General features: G+C 35.5%; 1 protein-coding gene across 6 annotated transcripts in view; it reads left to right on the top strand.

Moving 5' to 3' along the window:
* Positions 1 to 16,958, top strand: part of JPH1 (junctophilin 1) — an 89,691-nt gene extending 72,733 nt beyond the window's left edge. Inside the window, exons 4-6 of one of the 6 annotated variants that reach the window (XM_084511035.1) lie at positions 1,903 to 2,567; positions 10,905 to 11,000; positions 15,740 to 16,958. In XM_084511035.1, the coding sequence (XP_084367161.1) occupies positions 1,903 to 2,567; positions 10,905 to 10,985 (746 nt within the window). In that variant the 3' untranslated portion in view covers positions 10,986 to 11,000; positions 15,740 to 16,958. Of the gene's footprint in view, positions 1 to 1,902; positions 2,568 to 10,904; positions 14,239 to 15,739 lie in introns of those variants that run through there. The other 5 variants (XM_084511032.1, XM_084511033.1, XM_084511034.1 and 2 more) reach the window with 5 other exon arrangements.
* Positions 16,959 to 18,775: the final 1,817 nt, after the last annotated feature.

Genomic DNA, 18,775 nt, shown 5'->3' with positions numbered 1-18,775 from the left:
TGAAGAGAGGGTGTTCCAGCCTGAGGTGCTCACATCATAAGGAGCAGTCTAGCATGAATGTAGATGTGTCTGTAATAAATAGTCATTGCAAATTGACAGCTCCATGGCTTGGGTTTAAAGGTCAGGCAGAGCTCTTGATCTTTTTCACTTTATACCCCTAGTTTTATCCCATGTGACAAAGAGAAGAAAACCAAAGTTTATGCATGCTTAAAACCTCAGTATCTTATGCATCTCAGCAAAGACAGAAGGAAACCCCCTACATGAAAGAGAATTTTGTGAATTTGGATTGTAACTGTGATTTCATACATGTCAACTTTGTGTTGTGCTGCCTTTCCCTTTTACCAAGAAGATTACAAAATTCCCTAAGAACCAAGCTTTTAGTCCAGTCCTTTTGTGCAGGCTTACCTCCTCAAAACATCCTCTTCAAACATCATTTGAGAACAAATCCTGGCTTGTCTAAGTCCAGCCTTCTTTTTCAACAACTCCCTGTTTTCACCAGTGGTTTTCAAAGATACCAAAAACCTTGTGATTCTCCTCCTCCTCAAAAGCAATTCCACGCCGAGTAATTCTCATTCTCAGCAATGTTTACTTAACAGATGATTCATAACTTCCGAAAACTTCATGCTGCTCTTTGTTCCTTCCTCTCATCTCAGTGTTGTGTAGTGATGCATATGCTCCTGGCATCTGTAAAAATATGGTATCTGCCTAGCGCAGCTAGAACCTCCTAGAAACTCAAAGGAGAAAATTGTGTGCAGACATTTTTCTCTGGGCACAGAATTTCTGACATGAAACACAAATAAGCCTCACTTACAGAAGATAAAGAAATCAAAGGAAAGTAGCTGTATTAGCAAAGACAGAAGCAGAGAAAGAGTTGCACTGTATGACAGGGTTCCCCATTTCTGACTTCTCACAGGCTCGATCCTGGAATCTGGGATGTGGCCAACAAATTTAGATAATGCTGCCCACAATACAGACAGATTTACAGCAATTTAATTCCATCAACAGAGTGTTTGTTCCCGTCTTTCCACTAAACTGTTAAATCAGACAACCAAAACCTGGAGCAAAACATCTCAGGCAGCTTGTCTTTATGTGAACAAGTGCATAAAAATACACCTTGATCACTGAGTCCTCACTGGTGGTGAGTGTGCTCATGGGTGTTTTGCTAGGATTTAGTACAAGTATATCCTTCATACTGGCTGCTATATAAGTATTTCCCTAGTGAATGTGAGAGAATTTGTCTTCCTAACCTCAAAGCAGAACTGTGTTATCCACTAGTGGGGTTAACCCGGGTCTTCATACGGTAAGTGTGATCAGGTTAGGAAGACAAAGCCAATGTGCATCAGAGTTCAAGGCACATATACATCTATGTAAGATAAGCTGATGTGCACACATACAGAGGGACAAAAAAAAAAAAAAAAAAACCTGTGGGTTATAAGGGCAGAAGAGATACTGCATTCTGATTGTTAAACACTTCCATGTCAAATAGATGCTATCATCATGAGGGTAGAAGTTAAATAGATTAGGGTAATTAAGCAAAGCATACCTCAAAACATAGCTCTTAGAAAAAAAAAATAGATAGATAGATATGTGAGGTAAGTCAGTTTTCAGTCCCTCAGACTTTCCTCAGAGATTGTTTATATCCTTTTTACCCTTTGCAAAGCTGAAGACATAAAGTGACTGAACCAAATCAGTAAGGAGTCCCAAGAATTATCAAAAACTACAGTAACTTCAACTAGAAAATCAGTTATAGTAAATCTCTACAGAAGTCGGTGAATTTTTGAGTAACACCCCCTTCCCCAATATTTTAGCAATACCAGCTAGTCTGACATCCCAATGCAATAATTTTACTGTGAAGTCTTAATTTTGTTTTAATCTTAATATTTTTATTATACTATTTTCCAGGTCCTGATTATATCAAACAAAAATTTCAAGAAGGAATGGAGGTGAAAGAAAAAACTGAAGAAAAAGTTCAGGAAAAACCAACAACCCCAAAAGAATCACCTCACTTTTATCGAAAAGGTACTACACCCCCTCGAACCCCAGAGGCAAGTCCGAGGCATAGTCCTCCTCTTCCTTCTGAGCCTTCTCCTTCAAAACATCTGAAAAGGCAAAGCTCCACTTCTGGGGCAAGACTCAATCAAGAAAAAAAGCTTTTAGCCACTGAGAATATAACAGCCACAGTTAACAAGCCTTTATATTCAAAAGCACCAGTGAAGGAGGAGGTGGCTGTGAAACACCAGTCAAAGTTTTCAGCCCATCACAATCCCATCAGCACAGAGAATGGGGAGCTGCATGGTCACTACCATGGCTATTATGTAAAAATGAATCCAACAGTGCTTCCACAGGAGCTCAGGGAAGAAGATGATGAATATGTCAACCCATTACCATCAACGCTTGCACGGATACCACCCTCACAGAAACCAAGTCCTGCTAGATCTGGGGGTAAGACAGATGCCAAAGAAAACAAACCTGATACAAAAGTTAAGAAACCAGAAATTGCTGCACCAAAGAATCCAGCTAATAATGAGTCATCTTCAGCAGTGGAAAAAGAAGTAGCAAACAGCTCGGTAAGTACTACAGGAAAGCTTTTCACCTTCACTGCCCTTTTCCATCTTAGTGCTGAGCTTTTCAGACTAAAGACAGGCAAGGCCCAGACTTCAGTTAAGTCATTATCTGCATACAGTCTGCTACCTAGAACCCACCCAACTGGAGTGGGGAACACTCGTTCCAAGCCTTAATAATATTCTTTTTGAAAATTGGGAAAGGAGAGTTGATAGCCAGATAGTGACAGACTTCTGAAATATAAATCTCTATTGCATCCATAAACACAAGAGTATTGTATATTCCTTAAAAGTATGTGTGTGTGTGTTTATTTATGTGTTTTGTGTGTGTGTGTGCATGCATATTTGCAAATATACATTTAAATATCTTTCTGTGTCTTTTCTTCAAAGCAATGTTTATTGTGCCTCAGTGGATAATTGGGCACTACTAGAAGTTGCACAGCTAGGCTGTTGCCGTGATATAGAAATTACTGCACATTCTGTAGCTTCTTCCAAAATTCTTGTTAAAAATAAAATTCAGCAATTTTTCCCTATCATTTGTTAAAGTGCCTAAGGAACTGATGATTGTCATCAGGAGCTGTATAATTTACAGCTACCCTTACAGTACATTTCAATGTAATTAGTATCAACACAGGGGTTATGTTCATTTGCTTAAAGAAAGGTAATTTTGAAAAGCATGAAAACCTGGTAATGACAATTTATTTGACATTCAATTAAATTTATGCAGTATATTGTAGTCTAGCCAGCATGTGTTGCATTTTTGGAACTTCAGGTCAAAGAACATCAAAGGCAAAAAAGCAGTCAGAAGTCTGTATGGGCTCCAGAGATGACACACATATTTAAGGAAAAGTCCATTGAGAATTATTAGTACAAGGATACCACCTCAAGAGCTTAGGAATTTTTTAAGCAACAAGTTGTTGGAGACTAGAGGGTATTTGGGAAGAAGAATCCCTGTACACACTTGATCTGATCTCATTCTCTATAGGTCTGCTTTTGACTACTGTTGGGGGCAGGATGCTCCCCTTCAGTCTGACATTCTGACAGTCCAGACATTCTCCTATCTTCATTTTCCTCTCTGCATTGACTGTAGTCTCTGAAAAAAAAGGCAATTGTGCATCTAAATATGTATTGTTTTAAAATGCAGACTTCTAACAATGCTTGGGTTTTAGTGTGAAATTTAAAATCCAGCTTTCTCTATCAGGAAATGGAGAAGTAAATTTAAAACTGAAATACTAAAGATATTAAATCTAAAACTAAAATATTCAGATCACGATGAATCTGAATATTGTTTAGAAATAACAGAATTAACAATAGATATGCTGAAAAGGATAAATAATTAATAAGCATTTCTATTCTGTGTTTAAAAAAAAAAAAAAAAAAAGAGATTTTTTTTGTATTCAGAACCTCTGATGATAATAAAATTATTGCTGCCCAGGAGAAACTTGGGAATACATTAGTTTTAGATCCTGGAGTTAACCTCTAGCAAATGAGGAAGTCTAAATAATTGTGATAATTTTTTAATAAGCATTATTTGTCTGAATTGTTTTTGGTACTCCAGCAGAAAAATAACTTTGTCGTTATTAAAACAGGATAAACAGAATGACCCAATTAATGAGATCCTGCTAGTCTAACACTGAGCTAAGGTAAAACAGTTGAATGACACCAAACTTCATTAATAAATAATTTCAAAATTGAAAGGTAAAAGAATTTCCAACCACCATGCATTGTAAAAGATCTTGTCAGATAAGCTTGTCATCTTCATATGGATACCCTCAATCAAGAAGGTCACTTGATTTGCTTTTACACAGTTATTTATTATGACAAGGAAGCCACAGTAAAGCAAAGACTAAATGGCACATTAAAATCATTTTTAAAAGACTGAGGATTTTCAAAAAGTAATTGAAAAAAAAAAAAACAGTAATTTGGTAATTCGGTATTATGCTGGTGAGGTCATTCTTGGATTAATTCTGCTGCACTGCTTTATTAACGTGCTTACTATTGACATGGAAGAGAACGTAAATATGTTGCCCATAAAGTTTGCAGAAGACACAGAGACTAGGAAGCTGATAAATAATGAAGACGACAGATAACCAGTACAAACTGATCCAAATCACCATATAGAGAAGATGCAAGTATAATTATCTATCTGTAGTACAGCAAAATACAAGATTGTATGTTGAAAGACAGTTGATAAAGCCTGGACATGCAGCAGGGAAAATGGAAAAGGCTGGTAGATCAGGAGCAAGAGAGGCAACTGAGGATGAGCTCCCAGTCTGCTGTTGATGAGAAGCGTTAGTATAATCCTTAGATTTATCAACAGGAAAGATTAAGCAAGAGTACATGGGAGACTATTTTATCTGTTTTTGGCACTGGTGCAACCACTTCTGGAACAAAACACAGTGTCCATAAATCAGAGATTTAAAATGTAAAAACCTTTAGGGAAATACCTGTGAAGAGCTTCAAGAGTAAATAAAATGTGTTACAATGAAGGATTCAGATATTCAAGGCAGAAAAACTGTTTGACAAATTAAATCACACTTTGTATGTCCACTTCATAAAATAGTTTCCCAAGCTAATAGGCAATTGTATAAGAACAAGCAGGTAAAAGTTGAAGCTGGACAGATTTAGATTATAAATCTTAATTTAAGTCAGTATTAATGAGATTAATTACATGTAACATCAGTTTTCATTAGTGATCACTGAATAGTTCAATAATGAGCATTTTGCCAAGATGACATCCTGTAGTTTAGCAGAAAGCTTATATTCTGTTTTGTGCAGGTCAAACTAGATGTTCACAGTGGTTTTGTAATCTGCAAATCTGTATTACAGCTGATAACAGCCCTTTAACCTTTCAAATCTCACAGATATGACTCCTATCTGGGGTAACACAAAGCTGTCAGGCTTGTAAGTGTCAAGTGAGCACACACAGAATTTCAGCCTGATTTGAAATTTTTCACTCAGCTTTGGTGAAAATATGTGGCTAGAAATAGTCTTTATTTTTCTTTCATTGCAACCAGACAAAATCATGGTTTGGAGCTGATGGAGTCTTCAAATTAAGAAACCAAGCAGCTAAACAGCTGTTTATTGACCTTATAGAACAATCAGGATAAGGACTGTGAAGTTATAGCCTATTACCAGGAAAGGTGGAAGAGTAATCAGATATTGTACATTAGCTACTGTTTGTTTACTGGTATTATAGGTCATCTAGGATCTGTCCTTCTGCTTCATTTGGAGCACACTGAATGCATTACTCTTACTCTCAATAAGGAGAGAAGGTAGAGATTAGGAACTCATTTTTAATATAACAACATTTTGAAGGATATGTAGAATGTTTATTTTTCAAAGATATCTTCCACTTGTGTCTATAAATTTGCCCCTGTAGAATGAGTTTCCTAAAAGTGAATTGCTGAGGAAAAAACAGATTAGTGTACTTCTCTTTATCCCAAGCAGTTCTGAATGTTAAGAGAATTTAGAATACTAGGGCTGCTTTAGAGAATTATTTTATTTTATTCAGAATTGCAATTGCTCTCTATTCATCCCGACAAATAATTTTGTTGTGATTTGAAAGCACATCTGCATTAGATCCTCCATAAAATTTTAAAAATATACTTGTTAGGATAAAAAGAAAACAAACTCCCACTCCCATGAAAAGACAGTGAGAAAACATGGTTTGGTTATAAAATATTAACATATAACATTCATTGAGCACTTTCATTAGGTTATTTGAAAGTGTTCAGTAAAATTATGCTGTGCTTTTTCTGGCTTTCCAGTGAGAGTGCATTAAAAACGTAGATATAAGACATACAATTTTCAGTTCTTCCTTCCATGCTTACAAATCGAAGCCATTTCTCACATCTGAATGAAACATAGACCTTTAAGATATCCATATGTGTTAATTTGGATTAAGAACATTAAACAACTTTATTTACAGAGAAGTTTGTGACACCTATTTTATTAATAAAATTCATGGATCATATTTTCTGTGAATCTGTTATATCCTTAAGAATGTTATTGGAAATTATCTGTGCAATAAATTTGTTACAGCAACAGTATTGATTCTTTTAGTATCTCCATTTCTGGCATTATACTTGAAAAATATCAGCACATACGTATGCCCACACTGCACTTAAAGTATATAAATGTATTTCTCTACATTCTTATTTTCTAATGTTCAAAATTAAAGTTTTGAATCATTTCTGAGCTTGTAAGAAAGAGCCATAGGAGTCTGTCACAGTTTCATCAAGGTGAAAACATGCATAAAAACACTGTGCCAAAGTCCCTGTTCATCAACTGCTCCAAAATAGTGGCCTGTTTGTAAACATTTACCCTATTAAATGGAAAGCAAATTATCCTTTTTTCCCTGACCATTAGGAACGTTCAGGTTATTTTACATAAAGAATGCAGTATTAAGAGTGCACAGACATTTAACCACAAGCCAGTACTAATTGTTGTTTCTAATTGTACATTAGCAGCCTCTAGCCCCAGTATCAACTTGCATGCTGCTATCACACCTTGACTGAGAGGTGATTTGTGATTGTCTTGGATTTGGATAAAAAATAGGACTGAATTGCAAAAAAAAAATACCATTGTAGTGTATATTTATGAGTACACATTTGATTTGTCTGACATGTCCCTGTGTTGCCCTAGGATGGAGAGAAGCACAGGCACTAGTGTTCTACGATAATGCCAGGGTTTTTCTGTTTTGGTTTGTAGGTCAAGATTTTTAAGCTACATGGACTGTTTAGCTTGCTTTTTACCTCTGTCTAAATCATTGCATTTAGCTGAATGTTACCTAGTGTTTCTACTTCCATCTCTTTGTTCACTTAGCATCCAGTTAGTAAGGGATATAGCTAACATGACGTTAGAAAAATAGACCAGTATTTGCCTGATCCTAAAAAAAAAACACTCTGAGCAAGAACTTCATGCTAAATTTAATTGACATTCCTAATGTGATGGGATTATAATACTAGTCTTAATACTTCCTGGCTCTACATTTTAAGAAAATAACTTTCTTTGCTCCACATTTTAAAACCTAATGTGTGGATATATTTTCAACTGCGTAAGTGGCTGACGTACTAGAAGCTAGAAGAGCAGTTTCTGAGCAGGTCTGGACTTTTTCTGCTACAGCTTCTTTATTGCACCTGTGCTAGTCACTCTTGGACTCTTCAGACTAATTTTGGCCTTTGCTATTTTAAGCCCATGCAGGACATCAAAGTCTTATTTATGGTATTTGTCTTAAAGCGTTAAATGTTCATTTCATAAGTGTCTATAGACAGGTAGTGGTTTACTGAATAATAACCATGCACTCTACAAATACTCTGATCATTTACTAGTGTATCAGGAAACTGCTGTGGGCTCAAAGTCTTAGGAGAATAGGAAATGAAATGCAGGCTAAAGGAGATGAGGTTTCTTTGTCTAAAGCATAAACTATCTTAAAAGCATAATCTATTATGCATAGTCTATTATGATTATTATCATAAATAGATTACACATTTTTTTTTGATCTTCATATAAATTCAGCAACCAAGTTCTTAACGTGTCACTTTCTTCTGTCTTTGTAGGTGAGATCTCTTGATTCACAATGAGAGATCTCTTGATTCAGAACACACCCCTTATTTTTTTACCCAATTTGTCTAATGTTACCGTAATGAGATTATTAAACCTGTCTAACCTGATAGATGCATCTGTAGAGAAGTTCCCTCTTCCTTCTCCAGACTTAATTCTGCAAGACTGTGCACTAATGATACCGAGTTGCTGTTTGAGCTGTAGTCCCAATTTGCCATTCAGCCAAACTCTGTCTTGCAGCTATCAGGATGCTGTTTCAGAATATTTTAGGTAATGAATAAGTTCCTGGCTCCTGTCAATTCCCAGCAGGACTTCAGTAGGAGTAAGTCAACTTGATTTCCGTGAATGTTATTTTAAAATATGTAAAGTGCTAGACACCCAAATCCCAGTAAATTTTATTGGCTTTAGGCATTGATCTCCTTCACGGTTAATTGCAATTCCTATGTAGTGTAACTGTAAAATTTTTACGTGGGAGCCCAAGCTACAAAGGATCTATCGATTTGATTTTGGTTACACTGAGTCCCTACAGATGCTGAATCCAAATCTGAGTACAAATCAGTAGTGTAATCACACTCCTTGCCAGGTGATGTGTATCATTAGCGTGTATGTATTATTTTAGTTTGTCATATGAGATTCTGGGATTCTTTTTGCAAAAGAAAGATTAATTCAGTCTGAGGGTGTTGACACCAACATTCAACATTGCCAAACTGAGAAATCCTCAAGTTAGCTGTTGTTTCCAGTTAAGCATATTTTGTTGTTCAAAGTCTTTCAATATGGCTTTCATGCATAAATGTCACAATTTTCAGACATCATTTGGGGGGAGTCATCAGTTCTGAATGTATTGGTAGGTACTTGGATTTCCTTCACAGTATGAAAGTACAGAAGAACCACAGCTATCACAATTGTGACAGTGCCAGAAAGAGAAGGAAGAAATGAAGCCCAAGTTGCACACTACCACAGCTAGGCTGCTAACAGTCCTGTGGTCAGAAACATAACCATAACTGAAACATGCTCTAGTTTCATACCTGTTCTCTGTCACCAAGCATCTCAGATTCTTTGGCGCATAGTGGCTTGCTTCCAGTAGGATGGTTCCACTTCTGTTCTGTGACCTGATGGTTAAACAATACCACTGGTAAGTGGGAACCTGGTATTCAAAATCCCTTTGAATAAGGTGACCCTAAGCCCTAGTCTTCGATTTTCTAGTGAATATTTTTGACATTCTGCCACTAAGCAAAAGGCAAATGTTGCTAATACAATTACCCATAGTTTCTTGGCATAGGTACATATATTTCTGAATAAGGGAACTTCAAAGGGAACTTCATAACCTATATGAATAGAAGTGCCAAATGGGGTTAAACTCCCTCAGGGTTTAAGCAGTGCTTGGCAAAACTTATTTTGTGACTTATTCAAGAACTTAGCAGTCCACATCTGCCCTGCTATCTTTACTACTGTGTAAAGGTGTATTCTGGTAGAAAGTGTTTCATGGGGCCGTTTCAGGATGAGAGCATGTGGTACGATAGTGGCACAAATACTGTTTCCCAATTACACTGCTAATGCAAATTTCTTAGAGCAAATTCTTATACTTTAACATTCCAGAGGTTACATAGCTAACGTTACCACTGCCATGAAGCATATGAATTTCTACAAAGCAAGCTTCTTGTGAAATGTCAAAAAAACAAAAACAAAAACAAAAATATATAATTTCTAATTAAATGGATTCATTCTTATGGGAGCCAGTGATCCTTATGTAGATCAGTTTTCTGGAGACATTTTCTGATGGGCTTTCTTGTGTTTTAGGAAAATATTGTCTGAGTGAGGAGTTTTTCTGTTTCTACTTGAACAAAATGTGCACCTTAAAATAGAAACATATACAAATCTCTGTGAAAATATTTTGTATTATACCAAATACTACTTAAGAGAAGAATGGAAGAATTGAGAATTTCCATCTGTTGAATACAGTGTTTCACATTGTTTATCATCCATGTTAAAAAAAATGTTTCTAGAAGTGGTGAAAAGAATTAAAAACTTTGTTACTTGCCTTCACAGAAAGAATAAAATTATGTAATAATCAAGAGCTCATTTTCTAGCCAAGTTTAGCTCTAGCTAGGAAGGGAAGGAGTATTTTGGCTTTTCATCTATTCACTAAATAGGTACATGAGATAAGTATTTATGACCAAGTGTCAAAGTAGATCAAAACAAATTTTTAATTTTGCAGATGAAAAATCTTTTTTTTTTTTTTTTCATCTGTAATGGAAACATAGCTAGGGATTTTTGGTGGAGTAGGAATAACTATTTTTTTGTCATTTGGTTAACAACAACAAAAAGAGCATCACACAGCGTCACGCAAAAACTCCTGTTTTGAAATTAGTTGGCATCAGGGAAAGAACCCACTGCATGAATGAGGAACGGTGCTCTGGCTTCAAGTTTGCGTCCTTTATTTTGTTTTATTTTTAGCTGACACCATTTTTTGTGTTTATGAGTTTGTTTTCATTTGTTTGTACAGTCAGTTGTCAGACCGTTATTCCCACTGTGATTGAGAACAATGTGATAATATACTTACCTGTATTTATCCAGTTAATATTCAAAGAGGTAATATTTAGCTCACTTGAAAACCAAGAGTAATAGCTAAGTTTCAGGAGCAGAGTCCGTATCTTTGATATTTAAGTAATCTTTCATACCGAAGTCAAAAATGGTAGAAATGATAAAGTCAGATCCTGTTTGTTGCTGTGCACTGTGTGGAAGGTTGCATTAATTTTGTTATCTTTATTTCATTTTCAGGGCCCTAATTCAGTCATGATTGCCCTGGTAATGCTGTTGAATATTGGTTTAGCCATTCTTTTTGTCCATTTTCTAACTTGATTGGAATTAGAAAAGGTAAGCAAGGTCTTGTTTTCATACGCAATCACCACATCCACCCCTCCTCAAATTATAAAGAATGAATTTATTTGCATACTTTTAACGTTCCCTACTTTAATTTTAGCTATGCCTGAATGTGATTCAACATAGTTATTTAATTATGTAACTGTTTTGACCCTTCAGTGAAGTCATGACAACTAGTGGTGTTAGCCCACAGTTCTCTGCAGTTGTGTCATCAGCCTGTTAAATGGCACCAGGCATACTCAGACACAGGGAAGGAGGCTTGGCGTTAGGATGGGCGCAAGAGAGATGAAACTTGGAAAATTCAGCCAGGGGCCCAGATCAGTTTCTCTGCTGATGGTTTGTGGCTTTGGGGTCCTCTGAAAGCTGAAGCAAGCAGCCATGTCGGAAAACAAACAAAATAATCTGCTGAAGCAGCCCTGCCGGTGAAGTGCGTTGGCTTCTCCATCTGTTCCAGCAGAGTGTGACTAAACTGGAAATGTACGGAGCTGCACTTTTTGTTGATGGAAGCTAACAGCTGCCTTACTATTTTACCGTCTGATGTTTTTAGTGGGGAGATGGGAAAACGACTGCCAGAGGAATGTGGTCAGAGGATTCTGTTGCTGTGGAAGTGATTCCAGCGTTCACTCCTATCTCATTAGAAGAAATAGTTAGCAGCATCAGTCACCAGTCTTATTCCATTACCTGCTGCTTTTAACATCTCCTGCAGTGTTCTGGGAGATCGAATTTCATTTGCCTGTGCATGATTCTGTTCATTCGTTGTTTATGAAATTTGATGTATAGCCATAACATAGCGTGTAGTCCAACCTGGAGAGCACTACCAGTTCTGCCTAGCGGCAGAAGCAGAAGAGGAGACCTCTTTTTCTAATATGAAGATGTCATTCTTTAATTCATTTTCCTAAACCTGAAGAGTCTTTTTGCTTTAAGGTTTAGGAAGTAATTTACCATGACTGCAAAATTTAACGCTGTTGATATCTTCCTAAAAATGATCAAACACTTATGCTAATAGCAAGCAAATTATTCCTAATAAAAAAATTAATCTGAAGTTGATATCAGCACATTCTAAACAGGAGGTGAAATACCAGAATAATCTGAGAAAGACAAGATATGGGGTTTGCATGTTGACTTTTTTTTTTTTTTTTTAATTCTGGTGCTGTGGTAATTGGTGATTTGAATTATTATGTTTCAGCACTGAGGTATTTTGCCAGCAGTTAAAATGAAGTCTTGTCTGAGTGCATATTAATACAAGTTACAGTTAAGCTAGCTAATGCTCACAATAAATTTTCGTAATTTTTAAACACTAGATTTGTGTTGAATACATTCAGGTAGAGCATTTAGACATGTTAAGTGATTGTTTATCAATTCAATGCCTTCAGTGTCTTTGAAGTCCATTTATAATTTTACCTCAGCATTAAAAAAGCCTCAATTTTTTTTCATTTGGAAAGTTTGTCTTAAGTAGTTTCACTGCCCTTTGTTACAATTATGTGATCATGTTTCTTTTATGTGCCATTATACTGTAATTACTGTACCCTATATTAATCAAAAGCATGCTTATTTACTGAAAATATATGGTGTGATCATTTGGAAAGTAAATATTTTAATTTCAAAATACAAAAAGCAAAGGGCTTGTATTACGGTTTATTTTATCTCTCTTAGACAATATTTCATACAATATAGTTTTTGAACATGTTTGTAAACTTTGTAAGTGTTTGCATGGTGTAATGGGCAACATTCTTAAGAGTACATTAGCTATCTTTTGATGCAGCATATTAAAGTAATATAGGTGCAGACTGAATATTGTGCAGCAAAGCAGCTCTAAGCAGGGCAGTAACACCGTGGTGTTTTTTACAGAAGTATGTTGAGAATCCTGTGTTTTGACCAGTGTGGATAAAGAAGAAAGCAGAAAGAGAGCAAATGAAAATAAAACTTGTATATTTATTTTTTAAAGAGTCAAAATTGTGTTTTAAATTTAGGGAAGTAATTTTTAAATAAGAAAAAAGTTTTAAAAGTTACTGTTTAAGCCTTGACATAATGGACAAAATGTTCAAACAGTGAAATCACCCCATCTCCTTACATGGGAGGTAATTTTGTAACTGACATATTTAATTCCTATTAAATGTTTATTTAAAATACTATATGCTCTGGAAATAATAGGTAACAAATCTTATGAAAATGTTTATAAATTTAAGTAAGCATGTTAGTACCATTTATAAATATGTATGATTTATAAGCTTTTTTAAAACAAAGCTCAAACAAATTGTTGGTATTTTTCTAAAATGTGCACAGCTGTATTTTACATGAAAGGCTATTTATAATTGGTTGTTATACTGTACACTACATTTTGGACAGCACAAAGAAGCCTGCCAATGTACTTAATAATGTCATTTTGTCTATTTAAAGTTTCTTGCTGTCAAAGAATGAACTCTTTATCTATGAGTTTATTTATAATTCTTGACCCAAAATGTATAATGTACAGTTTTCACAACTGTATTTGCTCTAATAAAAATAAGTTGGTTATTAATAGAGTTTCAGACTAGTTCTTCCTGTTTAAGAATTACTTTCTGCACTCTCCAGAAACAATTTTTCTAACAAATTCAATAAACAAGAAATGAACCTGGAAAATTGGTGAAGTTGTGGCCCCTTTCAAATCACTGTGAGTTCCTGTTTTCAACAAAATCATTCTAGGAAATGTTTTTAAATGGAAAAAAAAAATGGCAAATTTCCCCATGTGTCTTTTATCTTTTGATACAAAATTTTTGTATGTGTGTAAATGTAGTATCTTAAATTATGCTCCCACTACAGAGATGGTTTAATCAGTCTGGTTTCAATCAATGATTGGTCCATTAAGAGCTGTTCCTGTAAGCAAATAACTTTTTTAGACTTCCTTCCTTCTCCGGGTTTTCACAGACTCAAAATGAAGTGAAGAAATGTGAACCATATTTTACAAAAAGCAACATCACTTTTAGAGTTTTCTTAAAGCCAACACATTTGCTGAACTAGTAAATCAGCTCAGAATTCTGCTTTTGGATTCCTGTTCAGATTACTAGTCAACTGTATTGGAATTCTAATGGTTAGTTATAAAGGAGAGCAAGTGTTATTAGCATTTTCAATGGAAACTTATTCATAGTAATATTTGAAGGAATTGTTGCTGTCTTATTTTTCTAAATTCTACCAGCATGGAGTTTAATTTTTAGAATTTCTATTTTCTACATAATAACCTATTCCCTAAGGAAAATTTTGACTCTTCAAGTAGAGAAAAAGGCATTCTCAAAAATCTTAAACAGATGTCACTGAGCTGCATTTTGTGATCTACGCTGATCACTGACATTTCGAGATCGGTATCATATTTTACTTGTTTAAAAAAGTAAAGTTCAAGTATTTCTTCAGTTCTATGAATATGATAACATATTCAAGCATATGTAAATCTTAAAAACAACAAGCAAAGGATTTGCCGAGAAACAGAAGAAAAAAACATTTCCATAATCAGCTGACAAATATGGTATCTTTCCCTGCTTATCAGTGTTCATAATTCTTAAAAATCAACGTACATAGAAATACAACATTTTTTCTATGGTGTCTGAAAGCAGATGGACAGTTCTTCTCTGAAATGTTTTTACCAGTAGCTTATATCAGTTGTAAATGGTTTTACATGGGAAAGCATCTGCCATGCCTAAGAAAAAATAAAATAAAATAAAATAAAATAAAATAAAATAATAAAAAAAAAAACACGGGCACATGATGCTACTTAATGCACCACGATTCGTTCTGGCATTGAAAATTTTACCCAAGTTTAGTGCAAGGACTTTTTTTTCCCAGGCAAAGCAGTTTCTCCAGGCAGAGCCATGTGTTTGCCCGCTGATGCCATAGGCAACAAGCTCCTACCTTTTAATTTGAGGTCTGCTTTCTTGGGCAATTCCATTTATCTGACTAAACAATGTGTAGACTGTACACAGAAATTAAAAAAAAAAAAAAAAAAAAAAAAAAAAAGTAAGAAAGGAAAAAAAAGGCAAATTAATGATGATGAGGTGCCAAAAGCTGGAAAAAAAAAAAAATCACTGCTGTTCAGCTTATCTAGTCCTTTATTTTCCATTTGTGTTCCAAAAGGAGATTCAGTTTGATAGCAGAAATTTCATGACATATCACTACAAATTGCCTTTCAGGTATGTACGTATGGTGAGAAAAAATCATTAATACAATTGAGCGCTGACTCTAAAAGGTGTAAACATCTCTTTACAAGCATTTGATTAAAATACTTGAAATATTTACATAGCTTGTAATAACATATTGTATAGCCATAAATACCTCTATTAAGATACAGTTACGCAGTATTAAAGGATACTGACAATAACCTGGATGCAATGATAAAAGCCTGCAGAAATTCACTACATAGTGAGATACAGTAACAGTCTTAGCTAGTTGTTATAAAACCACGTTATAAAACATGGTTGTGAATTATATCTAAATGGTTTTATTCATAGCTCATTTGAACCATTTAGTCAGGGGGGAGAATTCTACATACTGTTCTAATATGGAAATGTAATTCATCAAACAAAGAAAATGAAGAGACTGGAAATTAAATAAGCCTTTCAAATGAAGTCGTCTTCTCAGTCTCATTTAATATTCAAAGAAAGAAGAAAAAAAATAGAAATTATGTTAAGTCTGAGGAAGAACCTGCATATGCCAATGTACTGTAACTGAGCCATCTACAGAATCCATCTCATTTTTTTTTCCTACAGAATACGGAATCTGCAAAATAAGAGATATCTGGAAGCATAATTTCCATACACAACATCTTTAAGGAAAATTGTCTATAATGTTAATGTTTTTTAAACTAACATAAAAAGTAAAACTGTACATGTCTAAACAGTTTATGTTGTGGTCATCACTGTTGGGGAAATCTCTCAGCCTCCTCAAAAAAAAAAAAAAAGCAAAAATGGAACCTGTAATGGAATTTGTCAAAATCTCTCATGTTGCTATGTTATTTTGTTTTGTTTTTTTTTTTTTTCATTAAAAAAAAAAAAAAAAGTGGCAGCATTTTTCCCAATAATCTAAATTTATTCATGTCAGTATTTGTTTGTTTCATGCATTTGCTTTTCACAATCAATCAAGACTGGTTATCTGGGAGAATTTAGATGCAAATTGGCGGTATACTGAGCGCCATTTCTCCAGGAGGAAGGTTTTGAATTGTTTTCTCAGAGATGGAAAAGAACAGGATTTTCCTAATCACCCTTGAAATGTTTTTTGTTGTATGCTTTCTGTGCTGCCACTATTTTTTTTAACTATCTTTTATCCTTAACTGCCCACCCACCCCCAACTCTAGCAAATTCAGCTTATTCTTCTGTTCCCCACAGACAGCTACTTGCCCCCACACCTCAGCCAATTATTCCAGCAACTCATGGTTTTTCTATTGAGCACACTTGTTCAAGAACTGAATTTAGCTCAGTATGAGTTTAGCTGCAGAAGCCATTTCTGTTGCAGCATGTAGTACACTGAATTACATGTGTCATGTCACAATTTTCATTGGGTCCAGTCCTCTGCGTACTGTTGATGCTAGTTTGTGTGACTTGCAATGCTACACTCACCATCTCCAGTATCAGGGCAGTGATTTAAACACAGTACTTCTGAGTTGAAGAGAAAAGAAAATGCCTGAAAACTGTACACGGAGATTTCTAAGGGCCCTTCACAACTCATAGAAACCAACATAAGAGTGTCATCGCTGAGGAAAACATCTGCTGTCATCTGGGTTATGAGCTCGGGTTATGAGCTCCACTACAAATGCCCCCGGTAAGATTCTGATAAAGACTGGACATATGGCTGAAGGTGATTCACAACTCAAGACCAAGGAGTCTTTCTGAGGGTTGTGATTTCCTGTAAGTGTGCGGTATGATGCTTTCTGGACTTGCTACAAAAATGTGGATTGTTAGATGGAATAAAATATATCCTGTGTTGGAAAATTATTTTGGCTCAATTGCCTGAGCTTCCTCCATGTCTTAGACTTAACAATCAGGCATCTCTGTAGAAGATGAGGAACATACACCTAGATGAGGGCTAGGTTTTACTTTCTTAAGTGACTTCAATGTTAATTAATTAGGGAGCAGTAAATGGCAGAAAAGGAATTATAGTCTTTAAGCCTGTGATTTTGAACTTTGCTTTTTTATGCTGATTTATCCAAATTAGAAGAAAATACAGAGAACAGACCTCTGGAATAGATTCCCAGGCATTATCTTTCACAATAATAATTTGTATGGTACTCCTGAATTCCTTTGAGATGGATCCATGAATTTGAAAGAAGAGACATGTCTTTCTTGAATTTGCAAATTGCACAGCTAACTGAAAAGCACCTTGGCACAGACACTGTATTAGACCACAAATAACAGATTTTGACCAAAAGTTTTGAGAATTGTTGCCTACGTTTGAAGTCTTTAGTCTATACATGGTGACCTAAGGTGAAACATTTTTCAGTTCCTGAGCACCTCATAGTTACCATCCAAACACATTTGTGGGGAGGTGGGAAGGAGGGAAGAAATCAGGTATTTCACTGAAAACTGAAGCCTGTGAAAATGTTGAAACTGGCCTACAACTATGCAGAAGGTTGAAAGCATTTAGATGTGGATTTTGGATCAGCCATTAGAGCTACAGGTCCTAAGTGCAGGATACTGGTCAGAACCCAAATCCAGATCTGGTCCCAAGGACACACAGATAAAATGCTTGAGTTGGAAGAGCTTTTACGGAAGGGGGGGGGGGGGGGGGGAGTTTGTTAAAAATCAGGCTGCAGTGACTCTGGGTTAATTAAACTGATACGTTCTGTACTTCTGGAACAGTGTCATTAGCTGTATTTAACATTGCAATTTTACTATATTCAGGACATGTCCCACAAAATACCTCTGAAAGTGTCATAATATAATGGTGCTTAATTACTTACCCATTTTTAGCTGAAAGTACTTTTATCATATAATACCACCCAGTCTTCAAAAATACCATATACTGGCTTCCATTTTAATTATGACAGTTCTGGATTTTGTTTAGGCCACTGATGAGAAAGTCATGAAAGTATGGGATCGGCTGCCATGGAAACAGGGAAGACAGAAGAGCACCAGCAGCATTTTGCAGGGGCTAGGACTAAAAAAGACATTCTGCAAAGAGAAAGTAAAATGGCATTTACATTACAGTAGATGGCTTCCATGCATTCCTGCCATACCGAGGCAACACATTCCTGGCATTGATTGCAACAAGCCTCCACATGTTCCCATGATATAGAGCAGAGCAGGAATTGTCAGAAGGATTGGAAAAGAATATTTAGGAAAAAGGAGGTGCAGCCATGTTGAAGTTGAAAACAAGAGTAGAAAGTAAAGGGAAAAAAGTGAGAGGAAATGTGAAGCAGCAGCAGACCTATAGATGTTAAAGAGAGGCAAAAGGACTTTATGGAGAGAAAAAAAAATACAAAGGAAGGAATGATACTAGAAACAGAAGAAACTGAAGTTTGTTCAATAGGAATATAAAGAGGATAGAAGACTGAGAAGTAACCATCTTCAATACATAAACAGCTGCTCTAGAAAGCTGCTTTCCGTGCCCACAGGGATTAAGAGAAAAACAGATGGGCTTAAACTGCATGAAAATTGAGATCTGTGCTAGGCATGAAGAAAAATTTTCTAATTGTAAGGATAACATATTTGAATTAGATTAGTAGGGAAAATGTAGGATTTCAGGGTGATGTGTTTCTATTCCGGACAGTATCACAAATTGAAAGATTGACAGTTAACCCTTAGGAATCA

The sequence above is a fragment of the Aythya ferina genome (genome assembly GCF_964211825.1).
Source record: "Aythya ferina genome assembly, chromosome: 2".
NCBI classification, from domain to species: domain Eukaryota; kingdom Metazoa; phylum Chordata; class Aves; order Anseriformes; family Anatidae; genus Aythya; species Aythya ferina.
The sequence above is the reverse complement of the archived record's forward strand: the minus strand, read 5'-3'. Positions and strand labels throughout refer to the sequence as shown.